This window comes from Ranitomeya variabilis, chromosome 4, assembly GCF_051348905.1.
Source record: "Ranitomeya variabilis isolate aRanVar5 chromosome 4, aRanVar5.hap1, whole genome shotgun sequence".
Lineage (NCBI taxonomy): Eukaryota > Metazoa > Chordata > Amphibia > Anura > Dendrobatidae > Ranitomeya > Ranitomeya variabilis.
This window is the reverse complement of record NC_135235.1, coordinates 649,591,576-649,604,482: the sequence shown is the minus strand read 5'-3', so window position 1 is coordinate 649,604,482 and position 12,907 is coordinate 649,591,576. Positions and strand designations below refer to the sequence as shown.

At 46.0% G+C, this 12,907-nt stretch overlaps 1 protein-coding gene across 1 annotated transcript in view; it reads right to left on the bottom strand.

Annotated features, from left to right (window-relative positions):
• Positions 1 to 11,520, bottom strand: part of LOC143766177 (gastrula zinc finger protein XlCGF66.1-like) — a 71,673-nt gene extending 60,153 nt beyond the window's left edge. The window contains exons 1-4 of the mRNA XM_077253647.1: positions 11,461 to 11,520; positions 10,069 to 10,216; positions 9,760 to 9,939; positions 9,553 to 9,676 (exon numbers count right to left, since the gene is read on the bottom strand). Coding sequence (XP_077109762.1) covers positions 9,553 to 9,676; positions 9,760 to 9,939; positions 10,069 to 10,146 — 382 coding nt within the window. The 5' untranslated portion in view covers positions 10,147 to 10,216; positions 11,461 to 11,520. The remainder of the gene's footprint in view (positions 1 to 9,552; positions 9,677 to 9,759; positions 9,940 to 10,068; positions 10,217 to 11,460) is intronic.
• Between the last annotated feature and the right edge of the window lie 1,387 nt (positions 11,521 to 12,907).

Below are 12,907 nucleotides of genomic sequence, written 5' to 3'. Positions count from 1 at the left end.
AATGCGGTTTTCCACTCATCCCCCTGCCTGATTCGCACCAAATTATACGCCCCACGAAGGTCAATCTTAGAGAACCACTTGGCCCCCTTTATGCGAGCAAACAAATCAGTCAGCAACGGCAATGGATATTGATATTTAACAGTGATTTTATTCAAAAGCCGATAATCAATACATGGTCTCAAAGAGCCGTCTTTTTTTGACACAAAGAAAAAACCGGCTCCTAAGGGAGATGACGATGGACGAATATGTCCCTTTTCCAAGGACTCCTTTATATATTCTCGCATAGCAGCATGTTCAGGCACAGACAGATTAAATAAACGACCCTTTGGGTATTTACTACCCGGGATTAAATCTATGGCACAATCGCACTCTCGGTGCGGAGGTAGTGAACCAAGCTTAGGTTCTTCAAAGACGTCACGATAGTCAGACAGGAACTCAGGAATTTCAGAGGGAATAGATGATGAAATGGAAACCACAGGTACATCCCCATGAGCCCCCTTACATCCCCAGCTCAACACAGACATAGCTCTCCAGTCGAGGACTGGGTTGTGAGATTGCAGCCAAGGCAATCCTAGCACCAAATCATCATGTAGATTATACAGCACCAGAAAGCGAATAATCTCCTGGTGATCCGGATTAATACGCATAGTTACTTGTGTCCAGTATTGTGGTTTATTATTAGCCAATGGGGTGGAGTCAATCCCCTTCAGAGGAATAGGAGTCTCCAAAGGCTCTAAATCATACCCACAGCGTTTGGCAAAGGACCAATCCATAAGACTCAACGCGGCGCCAGAGTCGACATAGGCGTCCGTGGTAATAGATGACAAAGAGCAAATCAGGGTCACAGATAGAATAAACTTAGACGGTAAGGTGCAAATGGAAACAGATTTACCAAGCTTTTTAGTGCGCTTAGAGCATGCTGATATAACATGAGTAGAATCACCACAATAGAAACACAACCCATTTTTCCGTCTAAAATTCTGCCGCTCGCTTCGGGACAGAATTCTATCACACTGCATACTCTCTGGCGATTTCTCAGTGGACACCGCCAGATGGTGCACTGGTTTGCACTCCCGCAAACGCCTATCGATCTGAATAGCCATTGTCATGGACTCATTCAGACCCGCAGGCACAGGGAACCCCACCATAACATCCTTAATGGCATCAGAGAGACCCTCTCTGAAAGTCGCCGCCAGGGCGCACTCATTCCACTGAGTAAGCACAGACCATTTACGGAATCTTTGGCAGTAAACTTCCGCTTCATCTTGCCCCTGAGATAGGGACATCAAAGTTTTTTCTGCCTGAAGCTCCAAATGAGGTTCGTCATAAAGCAACCCCAAGGCCAGAAAAAACGCATCCACATTGAGCAACGCAGGATCCCCTGGTGTCAATGAAAAAGCCCAGTCTTGAGGGTCGCCCCGGAGCAAGGAAATCACAATCCTGACCTGCTGTGCAGGGTCTCCGGCAGAGCGAGATTTCAGGGACAAAAATAATTTGCAATTATTTCGAAAATTCTGAAACCCAGATCTATTCCCCGAGAAAAATTCCGGCAAAGGAATTCTCGGCTCAGATACAGGTGCATGACAAACAAAATCTTGCAAATTTTGTACCTTCGTGGCGAGATTATTCAAACCTGCAGTTACACTCTGAAGATCCATTACAAACAGGTGGACACAGAACCATTCAAAGATTAGAAGGAGAGAAAAAAAAAAAAAATTTCAGCAGACTACTTATTTCTCTCCTTTCTCAGCCAAGGATTTTAACCCTTTAGTGGGCCGGTCAAACTGTCATGATCTCAATGGCAAGAGATCATAGCATCAGCATATAAAGGAACTAGCTCTTGGAAGATGGGAACTGAGCTGACCATGAACTAAACCTAACGCACAACTAGCAGTGGCCGGGTAGCATGCCTACGTTGATTCTAGATGCCCAGCACCAGCCGGAGGACTAAATAATGCTAGCAGAGGAAAATATTAGTCCTAGCTCACCTCTAGAGAAATACCCCGAAAGGAGACAGAGGCCCCCCACATGTATTGGCGGTGAATTAAGATGAAATAACAAACGTAGTATGAAAATAGGTTTAGCAAATTTGAGGTCCACTTACTACATAGCAGAAGACAGAAAGGACACTTTCATGGTCAGCTGAAAACCCTATCAAAACACCATCCAGAAATTACTTTAAAACTCTGGCATTAACTCATAACACCAGAGTGGCAATTCCTGTTCACAAGAGCTTTCCAGACACAGTAACGAAACTACAGCTGTGAACTGGAACAAAAATGCAAAAACAAACATGGACAAGAGTCCAACTTATCTAGTAGTTGTCTAGGAGCAGGAACAAGCACAGAGAGGCTTCTGATAACATTGTTGACCGGCAAGCAACTAACAGAGCAGCAAGGTTATATAGCGACTCCCACATCTTGATGGGAACAGGTGAACAGAGAAGATGAAGACACCAGTTCAATTCCACCAGTGGCCACCGGGGGAGCCCAGAATCCAAATTCACAACAGTCAGGATTGTAATTTCCTTGCTCCGGGGCGACCCTCAAGACTGGGCTTTTGCATTGGCACCAGGGGATCCTGCGTTGCTCAATGTGGATGCGTTTTTTCTGGCCTTGGGGTTGCGTTATGAGGAACCTCATTTAGAGCTTCAGGCGGAAAAGGCCTTGATGTCCTTGTCTCAGGGGCAAGATGAAGCTGAAATATACTGCCAAAAATTCCGCAAATGGTCTGTGCTTACTCAGTGGAATGAGTGCGCCCTGGCGGCGATTTTCAGAGAAGGTCTCTCTGATGCCATTAAGGATGTTATGGTGGGGTTCCCTGTGCCTGCGAGTCTGAATGAGTCCATGATGATGGCTATTCAGATCGATAGGCGTCTGCGAGAGCGCAAACCTGTGCACCATTTGGCGGTGTCTACTGAGAAAACGCCAGAAAATATGCAATGTGATAGAATTCTGTCCAGAAGCGAGCGGCAGAATTTTAGACGACAAAATGGGTTGTGCTTCTATTGTGGTGATTCAACTCATGTTATATCAGCATGCTTTAAGCGTACTAAGAAGCCTGACAAGTCTGTTTCAATTAGCACTTTACAGTCTAAGTTTATTCTATCTGTGACCCTGATTTGTTCTTTGTCATCTATTACCGCGGACGCCTATGTCGACTCTGGCGCTGCCTTGAGTCTTATGGATTGGTCCTTTGCCAAACGCTGTGGGTATGATTTGGAGCCATTGGAGGCTCCGATACCTCTGAAAGGGATTGACTCCACCCCATTGGCTAGTAATAAACCACAATACTGGACACAAGTGACTATGCGTGTTAATCCGGATCACCAGGAGGTTATTCGCTTTCTGGTGCTGTATAATCTACATGATGTTTTGGTGCTGGGATTGCCATGGCTGCAATCTCATAACCCAGTCCTCGACTGGAGAGCTATGTCTGTGTTAAGCTGGGGATGTAAAGGAACTCATGGGGACGTACCTTTGGTTTCCATTTCATCATCTATTCCCTCTGAGATTCCTGAATTCTTGTCTGACTTTCGCGACGTTTTTGAAGAACCCAAGGTTGGTTCACTACCTCCGCACCGGGAGTGCGATTGTGCCATAGACTTGATTCCGGGTAGTAAATACCCTAAGGGTCGTTTATTTAATCTGTCTGTGCCTGAACACGCTGCTATGCGAGAATATATAAAGGAGTCCTTGGAAAAGGGACATATTCGTCCTTCGTCATCTCCCTTAGGAGCCGGTTTTTTCTTTGTGTCTAAGAAAGACGGCTCTTTGAGGCCGTGTATTGATTATCGACTTTTGAATAAAATCACGGTTAAATATCAATATCCGTTACCACTGCTTACTGATTTGTTTGCTCGTATAAAGGGGGCCAAGTGGTTCTCTAAGATTGATCTCCATGGGGCGTATAATTTGGTGTGAATCAAGCAGGGGGATGAGTGGAAAACCGCATTTAATACGCCCGAGGGCCATTTTGAGTATTTGGTGATGCCTTTTGGTCTTTCAAATGCCCCTTCAGTCTTCCAGTCCTTTATGCATGACATTTTCCGCGATTATTTGGATAAATTTATGATTGTGTATCTGGATGATATTCTGATTTTTTCGGATGACTGGGACTCTCATGTCCAGCAGGTCAGGAGGGTTTTTCAGGTTTTGCGGTCTAATTCCTTGTGTGTGAAGGGTTCTAAGTGTGTTTTTGGGGTTCAAAAGATTTCCTTCTTGGGATACATTTTTTCCCCCTCTTCCATCGAGATGGATCCTGTCAAGGTTCAGGCTATTGGTGATTGGACGCAACCCTCTTCTCTTAAGAGTCTTCAGAAATTTTTGGGCTTTGCTAACTTTTATCGTCGATTTATTGCTGGTTTTTCTGACGTTGTAAAACCATTGACTGATTTGACTAAGAAGGGTGCTGATGTTGCTGATTGGTCCCCTGATGCTGTGGAGGCCTTTCGGGAGCTCAAGCGCCGCTTTTCTTCCGCCCCAGTGTTGCGTCAGCCTGATGTTGCTCTTCCTTTTCAGGTTGAGGTCGACGCTTCTGAAATCGGAGCTGGGGCGGTGTTGTCGCAGAGGAGTTCCGACTGCTCCGTGATGAGACCTTGTGCTTTTTTTTCCCGTAAATTTTCGCCCGCCGAGCGGAATTATGATATTGGGAATCGGGAGCTTTTGGCCATGAAGTGGGCTTTTGAGGAGTGGCGTCACTGGCTTGAGGGGGCCAGACATCAGGTGGTGGTATTGACTGACCACAAAAATTTAATTTACCTTGAGTCTGCCAGGCGCCTGAATCCTAGACAGGCGCGCTGGTCGTTGTTTTTCTCTCGGTTTAATTTTGTGGTGTCGTACCTACCGGGTTCTAAGAATGTTAAGGCGGATGCCCTTTCTAGGAGTTTTGAGCCTGACTCCCCTGGTAATTCTGAGCCCACAGGTATCCTTAAAGATGGAGTGATATTGTCTGCCGTTTCTCCAGACCTGCGGCGGGCCTTGCAGGAGTTTCAGGCGGATCGACCGGATCGTTGCCCACCTGGTAGACTGTTTGTTCCTGATGATTGGACCAGTAGAGTCATCTCTGAGGTTCATTCTTCTGCGTTGGCAGGTCATCCTGGAATCTTTGGTACCAGGGATTTGGTGGCAAGGTCCTTCTGGTGGCCTTCCCTGTCACGAGATGTGCGAGGCTTTGTGCAGTCTTGTGACGTTTGTGCTCGGGCCAAGCCTTGTTGTTCTCGGGCTAGTGGATTGTTGTTACCCTTGCCTATCCCGAAGAGGCCTTGGACGCACATCTAGATGGATTTTATTTCGGATCTGCCTGTTTCTCAGAAGATGTCTGTCATCTGGGTGGTGTGTGACCGTTTCTCTAAGATGGTCCATCTGGTTCCCTTGCCTAAGTTGCCTTCTTCTTCCGAGTTGGTTCCTCTGTTTTTTCAAAATGTTGTTCGTTTGCATGGTATTCCGGAGAATATCGTTTCTGACAGAGGGACCCAATTCGTGTCTAGATTTTGGCGGGCATTCTGTGCTAGGATGGGCATAGATTTGTCTTTTTCGTCTGCTTTCCATCCTCAGACTAATGGCCAGACCGAGCGGACTAATCAGACCTTGGAGACATATTTGAGGTGTTTTGTGTCTGCGGATCAGGATGATTGGGTTGCTTTTTTGCCTTTGGCGGAGTTCGCCCTCAATAATCGGGCCAGCTCTGCCACCTTGGTGTCCCCGTTTTTCTGTAATTCGGGGTTTCATCCTCGATTTTCCTCCGGTCAAGTGGAATCTTCGGATTGTCCTGGAGTGGATGCTGTGGTGGAGAGGTTGCATCAGATTTGGGGGCAGGTGGTGGACAATTTGAAGTTGTCCCAGGAGAAGACTCAGCTTTTTGCCAACCGCCGTCGTCGTGTTGGTCCTCGGCTTTGTGTTGGGGACTTGGTGTGGTTGTCTTCTCGTTTTGTCCCTATGAGGGTTTCTTCTCCTAAGTTTAAGCCTCGGTTCATCGGCCCGTACAAGATATTGGAGATTCTTAACCCTGTGTCCTTCCGTTTGGACCTCCCTGCATCCTTTTCGATTCATAATGTTTTTCATCGGTCATTGTTGCGCAGGTATGAGGTACCGGTTGTGCCTTCCGTTGAGCCTCCTGCTCCGGTGTTGGTTGAGGGTGAGTTGGAGTACGTTGTGGAAAAGATCTTAGACTCTCGTGTTTCCAGACGGAAACTCCAGTATCTGGTCAAATGGAAGGGATACGGTCAGGAGGATAATTCTTGGGTGACTGCCTCGGATGTTCATGCCTCCGATCTTGTCCGTGCCTTTCATAGGGCTCATCCTGATCGCCCTGGTGGTTCTGGTGAGGGTTCGGTGCCCCCTCCTTGAGGGGGGGGTACTGTTGTGAAATTGGATTCTGGGCTCCCCCGGTGGCCACTTGTGGAATTGAACTTGTGTGCATCATCCCTTCTGTTCACCTGCTCCTATCAGGATGTGGGAGTCGCTATATAACCTTGCTCCTCTGTCAGTTTCATGCCGGTCAACAATGTAATCAGAAGCCTTTCTGTGCATGTTCCTGCTACTAGACAACTCCCAGCTAAGTTGGACTTTTGTCCTTATGTGTTTTTGCATTTTGTTCCTGTTCACAGCTGCTGTTTCGTTACTGTGTCTGGAAAGCTCTTGTGATCGGAAATTGCCACTCTGGTGTTATGAGTTAATGCTAGAGTCTTAAAGTAATTTCTGGATGGTGTTTTGATAGGGTTTTCCGCTGACCATGAAAGTGCCCTTTCTGTCTTCCTGCTATCTAGTAAGCGGACCTCGATTTTGCTAAACCTATTTTCATACTACGTTTGTCATTTCATCTAAAATCACCGCCAATATATGTGGGGGCCTCTGTCTGCCTTTTGGGAAAATTTCTCTAGAGGTGAGCCAGGACTGTCTTTTCCTCTGCTAGGATTAGGTAGTTCTCCGGCTGGTGCTGGGCATCTAGGAATAAAAAAACGTAGGCATGCTACCCGGCCACTTCTAGTTGTGCGGCAGGTTTAGTTCATGGTCAGTATAGTTTCCATCTTCCAAGAGCTAGTTCTCATATATGCTGGGCTATGTTCTCTCGCCATTGAGAATCATGACACATGGTATAACACAAAATCTGAAGAGGTACAGTATATATTTATATGTAACAGGACATGGGAATAATGCAGTAAATAAGAAAAGGCTACAATGATTCCTTCGCCCTGTGTCACTTTTTACACTGGTTGACCTTCCGCTATTGAATACAATATAAACTTACTATTCTAACGCTCTAAGCTTGCCACAGTTTTGCGCCATCCAACATCTTCTGCCTCATCTCAACCACCCTTGCTATGCTCTCTATTTCACTAATGACCTAAGACTAACAACCTTAACAATCGGAACCTCCTTCTGCTTTCTCCAAAAACGTCTCCTGGGCTGCGCTAGTTCTCGAGTGAACTACTATAGACAATTTGATTAATTACCAGTATCAAACTAACTATTTCCTCTTTGTCCTTATTACATTTTCCTCAGAATCTGGCATTATCTGTTTATACACCCTCCATACACTTAGTAATACTCTGTGCTGGTGACCAGTTCATGCAGCGTTATTTGAATACCGTTTGTTAAATTGATGGCTTAACCACACTTTTTACCATTCACCTTTGGTGGTTTCATCTATTTCCTCATAGATTATAAGATTGTGAGTAGGGCCCTCACTTCTCTTGGTATGTGTAGAATTATGTGTTACTCTGTCATATCTTTATTTTCTGTACAAGTCCCCTATGAATTGTAAAATACTATGGAATATGTTGGCGCAATAGAAATATAATTATTATTATGGCCATCACAAAATGATGTAAACATATTTACAGACTCACTATATAGGTTTATGCAAATTGCCTCTTCAAAGAACAAGAAGAATTGAACTCTATAGCACCACGTGTTGGAAGCAGCGATCCTACAAGTCACAATCAACCCTTTAACGAGTCGTGCAATATGACTTAGGATAAAATGCCAAATCAGTATCTCAATTCGCAGACACGGTGTTTCGGGCTGTTGGCCCTCATCAGTGCGAAGCATGAGAACTCATTTGGCTAGTTGAGAGACTCTGGACTGGGGTCTAAGGGGTAAGGTTTCTCCTTGTGGAGAGTGACATACCAGCTCTGGCTTGTCAAGGTAAAGAGGCTTATTCGCCGTCCAATGCTCCCTGGGAAATGTAATATACAAATTGCCTCTTCAAAGAAAAAGAGGACTTGAACTCTATAGCGCCCACTGTTGGAAATAGCAATCCTACAAGTCACAATCAACCCTTCCCGACATGCCCCGTACTAGTACGGCACATGTCGGGTCCCCTGCTTTGATGTGGGCTCCGGCCGTGAGCCCACATTAAAGTCACGACATGTCAGCTGTTTTGTACAGCTGACATGTGCGCGCAATAGCGGCGGGTAAAATCACGATTCACCTGCTGCTATTAACCTGTTACATGCCGCTGTCAAACGCTGACAGTGGCATTTAACAGGCGCTTCCGGCCGCGCGGCCGGAAGTGAGCGCATCGCCGATCCCCGTCACATGATCAGGGGTCGGCGATGTATCAGGATGGTAACTATAGAGGTCCTTGAGACCTCTATGGTTACTGATGCAGGCCTGCTGTGAGCGCCCCCCTGTGGTCGGCGCTCATAGCAAGCCTGCATTTCAGCTACATAGCAGTGATCTGATCATCGCTGCTATGTAGCAGAGCCGAACAGGCTATGCCAGCTTCTAGCCTCCCATGGAGGCTATTGAAGCTTGGCAAAAGTAAAAACAAATGTTTTTAAAAATATGAAAAAAAAAATATAGAAACGTTTAAATCACCCCACTTTCGCCCCATTCAAAATAAAACAATTAAAAAAAATCAAACCTACACATATTTGGTATCGCCGCGTTCAGAATCGCCCGATCTATCAATAAAACAAAAGCATTAACCTGATCGCTAAACGGCGAAGCGAGAAAAAAAATCGAAACACCAGAATTAAGTTTTTTTGGTCGCTGTGACATAGCATTAAAATGCAATAACGGGCGATCAAAAGACGCTACGGGTCTTGGAAAATGGCGCTGGTTTTTTTTAGCAAAGTTTTGAATTTTTTTTCACCACTTAGATAAAAAATAACCTAGACATGTTTGGTGTCTATGAACTCGTAATGACCTGGAGAATCATAAAGGCAGGTCAGTTTTAGCATTTAGTGATGCTAGCAAAAAATCCAATCAAAAAACAAGTGTGGGATTGCACTTTTTTTGCAATTTCACCGCACTAGGAATTTTTTTCCCATTTTCTAGTACAAGACATGGTAAAACCAATGATGTCGTTCAAAAGTACAACTCGTCCCGCAAAAAATAAGCCCAAAAATGGCCATATTGACGGAAAAATAAAAAAGTTATGGCTCTGGGAATGAGGGGAGTGAAAAACGAAAACGCAAAAACGAAAAAGGGCCACGGCGGGAAGGGGTTAATGAGGTTTAGAGAACCTGAGTGTTTGAAAATTCTGTAATACTAGCTTTACTTCAGCACTTATTATTAAAGAAGTGAATTTATTCATATCAATTACCTGGTGATGTGAGGCGCTGGGGAACCTCCACAATTACATCCTTGTACAGATCCTTGTGTTCTTCTAAATACTCCCACTCCTCCATGGAGAAATAGATGGCGACATCCTGACACCTTATAGGAACCTGACACATACAATGATACCGTCATTCCCCTGATCCCTTCATAGAATTACTGTAATATGTCCCAGTATTCCCAGCAGTGTCACCTCTCCAGTCAGCAGCTCAATCATCATGTTGGTGAGTTCTAGGATTTTCTGGTCATTGATGTCATCATGTATCAGGGGGTGAGGTGGAGGCCCCGTGATTGGGCTCACGGGTCTTCCCCATCCCTCAGACACAGGGTCCTGGCAGCGCTCACTAGAGGTCTTCTTCACTACTGTGTAATCCTGGTTATGGAGAGACACATTAATAAATCTCACTACAGACATTTCCAGAGTCCTCACCTCTCCAGTTCTGTCCATCTGTTATTCCCATAGATAAGAATGATGTAAAGTGACGTCATCAGAATCTCTCACCTCTCCAGTAAGATGGAAGAGGATCTCTAGGGTGAGGTTTAATAGCCTCTTTGCCATGTCTTTCCTGCCACTATCCATCCTTGGCAGGTCAATCGGGAAAATTCTCTTATAGAAGATCTTCACGGAAAGGATCCAATATTTTAGGGACCTGAATGGGAAGAAGATGACGATGTAACATCATAAAGATCCCATATAATAACAAAATTACTAGAGGTAATAAGGGAAAACAAGTGAGGAGCTATGTCATGTAGAGGTTTCTTTTCTCATGAAATATAACATGAACGCAGTTCCTACCTGAAAAAGACGGATATTTCTGAAAATGATGTCCGACAGAGCACATCATTAAAGTTAGAGGGGTGGTCTGAAGTCAAACTAAATTTCATACTAAATCCTCATATATTTAGTGTCGTAATCTAAGCTGTTTTCTAATATACCTGTATTAAAAACTCCCGGCCATTCTCTAACTACACTATCTAACAGCTATTCTATCTTTTCCAATTTCCTGTGTGATGAAACGAAGCACCGAGGAGATTGCTTAAGGGCAGAAAAGAACGCTGATGAGATGGCCTGATGTCAGAGAGGAGCACTGAGGAGATGGCCTGAGGTCGGAGAGGAACACTGAGGAGATGGTATGAGGTCAGAGAGGAATGCTGAGGAGATGGTATGAGGTCAGAGAGGAGCGCTGAGTAGATGGTATGAGGTCAGAGAGGAACGCTGAGGAGATGGCCTGAGGGCAGCGAGGAACGCTGAGGAGATGGCCTGAGGTCAGAGAGGAACACTGAGGAGATGGTGTGAGGTCACAGAGGAACGCTGAGAAGGCCTAAGGGTAGAGAAGAACGCTGGGATAGCCTGAGGTCATAAAGGCACACTGAGAAGAACGCTGAAGAGATGTCCTGAGGTCAGAGTGTTACGCTGAGGAGATGTCCTGTGGTCACAAAGGAACGCTGAGGAGATGGCCTGAGGTCACATGGGAACGCTGAGGAGAAGGCCTAAGGGTAGAGAAGAACACTGCAAAGATGGCCTGCGGTCAGAGAGGAACACTGAGGAGATGGCCTGAGGTCAGAGAGGAACACTGAGGAGATGGCCTGTGTGAGGACTTTCCAGAAAAAGAACTTAGATGTGACATATGATGGGAAACTTGACCAAATGTTAGTGGAGCTCATTATAGTCAGTGAGGACAGCCAGACTCAGCTGGTGTGTGTCTAATAATGAATCTGCCCCAGCTGTTTCCTGTTCCTGCACTCACCACAATCTGTCCCTCTCATCTGCTCTTGTAGTTGGCAGATATCTATATACACATTGCAGACCTGGGGGCAGGAGGCACTATCTCCGGGAATGGAGGGGTTACTGCCCCCTGCCCCCGCCCAGTAATGGGGAATCTCCAGCACCTACCTCCACCTGCAGAGCCGCACACCACATATATGGCTGCTCTGTGCGCACAGGACCTGTGATGAGGTCACAGGAGGGGAGGAGTCAGGGGTCACATGATCAGGGGCCTCAGTGTATGCAGGACTCTGCTGTGCTGGTTGTCATGGTGCTGGATGAGGGGAAGTTTCTGTGTGGGGTCAGGAGGGGTTTACAGGGTGGATGTAGCAGAACCGTGTGTGTACAAGGTGTACGGAGCGGAGCCGTGTGTGTACGAGGTGTACGGAGCGGAGCCGTGTGTGTACGAGGTGTACGGAGCGGAGCCGTGTGTGTACGAGGTGTACGGAGCGGAGCCGTGTGTGTATGAGGTGTACGGAGCGGAGCCATGTGTGTACGAGGTGTACGGAGCGGAGCCGTGTGTGTACGAGGTGTACGAAGTGGAGAAGTGTGTGTACGAGGTGTACGAAGTGGAGAAGTGTGTGGGTACAACTTATGTGGAGCGGAGCCGTGTATACGACATGTACAGGGTGGTGCCATTTGTGGAGCCGTGTGTGTATGATGTGTACTGTGAGAAATTGAGCACACTGTTCTACATAGTCAGTTATGAAATGAGCAATTTCTTAATGATTTTGACTTCATGAATTCATATCTGACAATGACAATTTTTAGTTCCTCTTGTTTCTGTGATATCCAATGTTGTTCCTGAAAAGTAGGACGAGTGTCATTCGAATACAATGCGGTTTTCCTCACCTACCATCCATCTGACATCCAGTGACCTTACGTCAGCACTAGATACTGCCGGGGGGGGGGGGGGGGGGCCGTTCTCATGCTCATATCTTAATTAGTGATGAGCGAATATACTCGTTACTCGAGATTTCTCGAGCACGCTCGGGGATCCTCCGCGTATTTTTTAGTGCTCGGAGATTTAGTTTTCCTCGCCTCAGCTGAATGATTTACATCTTTTAGCCAGCATAAGTACATGTGAGGATTCCCTAGCAACCAGGCCACCCCCACATGTACTTATGCTGGCTAACAGATGTAAATTATTCAGCTGCGGCAAGAAAAACTAAATCTCCGGACCCCAGAGTGTGCTCGAGAAATCTCAAGTAACGAGTATATTCGCTCATCACTAGTCTCAATGTGTTCTGGCTGGCTTGCTGAGCGCTCGCGTCTACAAACCACCCAGATGGGACAAGGCTCGTCATGTGACAAGGCTCGTTAAAGCATCAACATTGACTTGTGGGATTGCTACCTTCCAATAGGCGGCACTAGAGTTCTAGCCCTCTTCCTCTCTGAAGAGACAATTTGAATAATTAGCATGTTACCAAGAGGAGCATTGCGGCTTTAAGCCTCCTCATCTCGGCATGCTTAGCATGTCGATCTCCGCATGGAGGAACAATACTTTTTGGATTAAAATCGGATGGCACACACGGTCCGCAGATCATAGATGAACAGAATAATTGACTAACAGAGA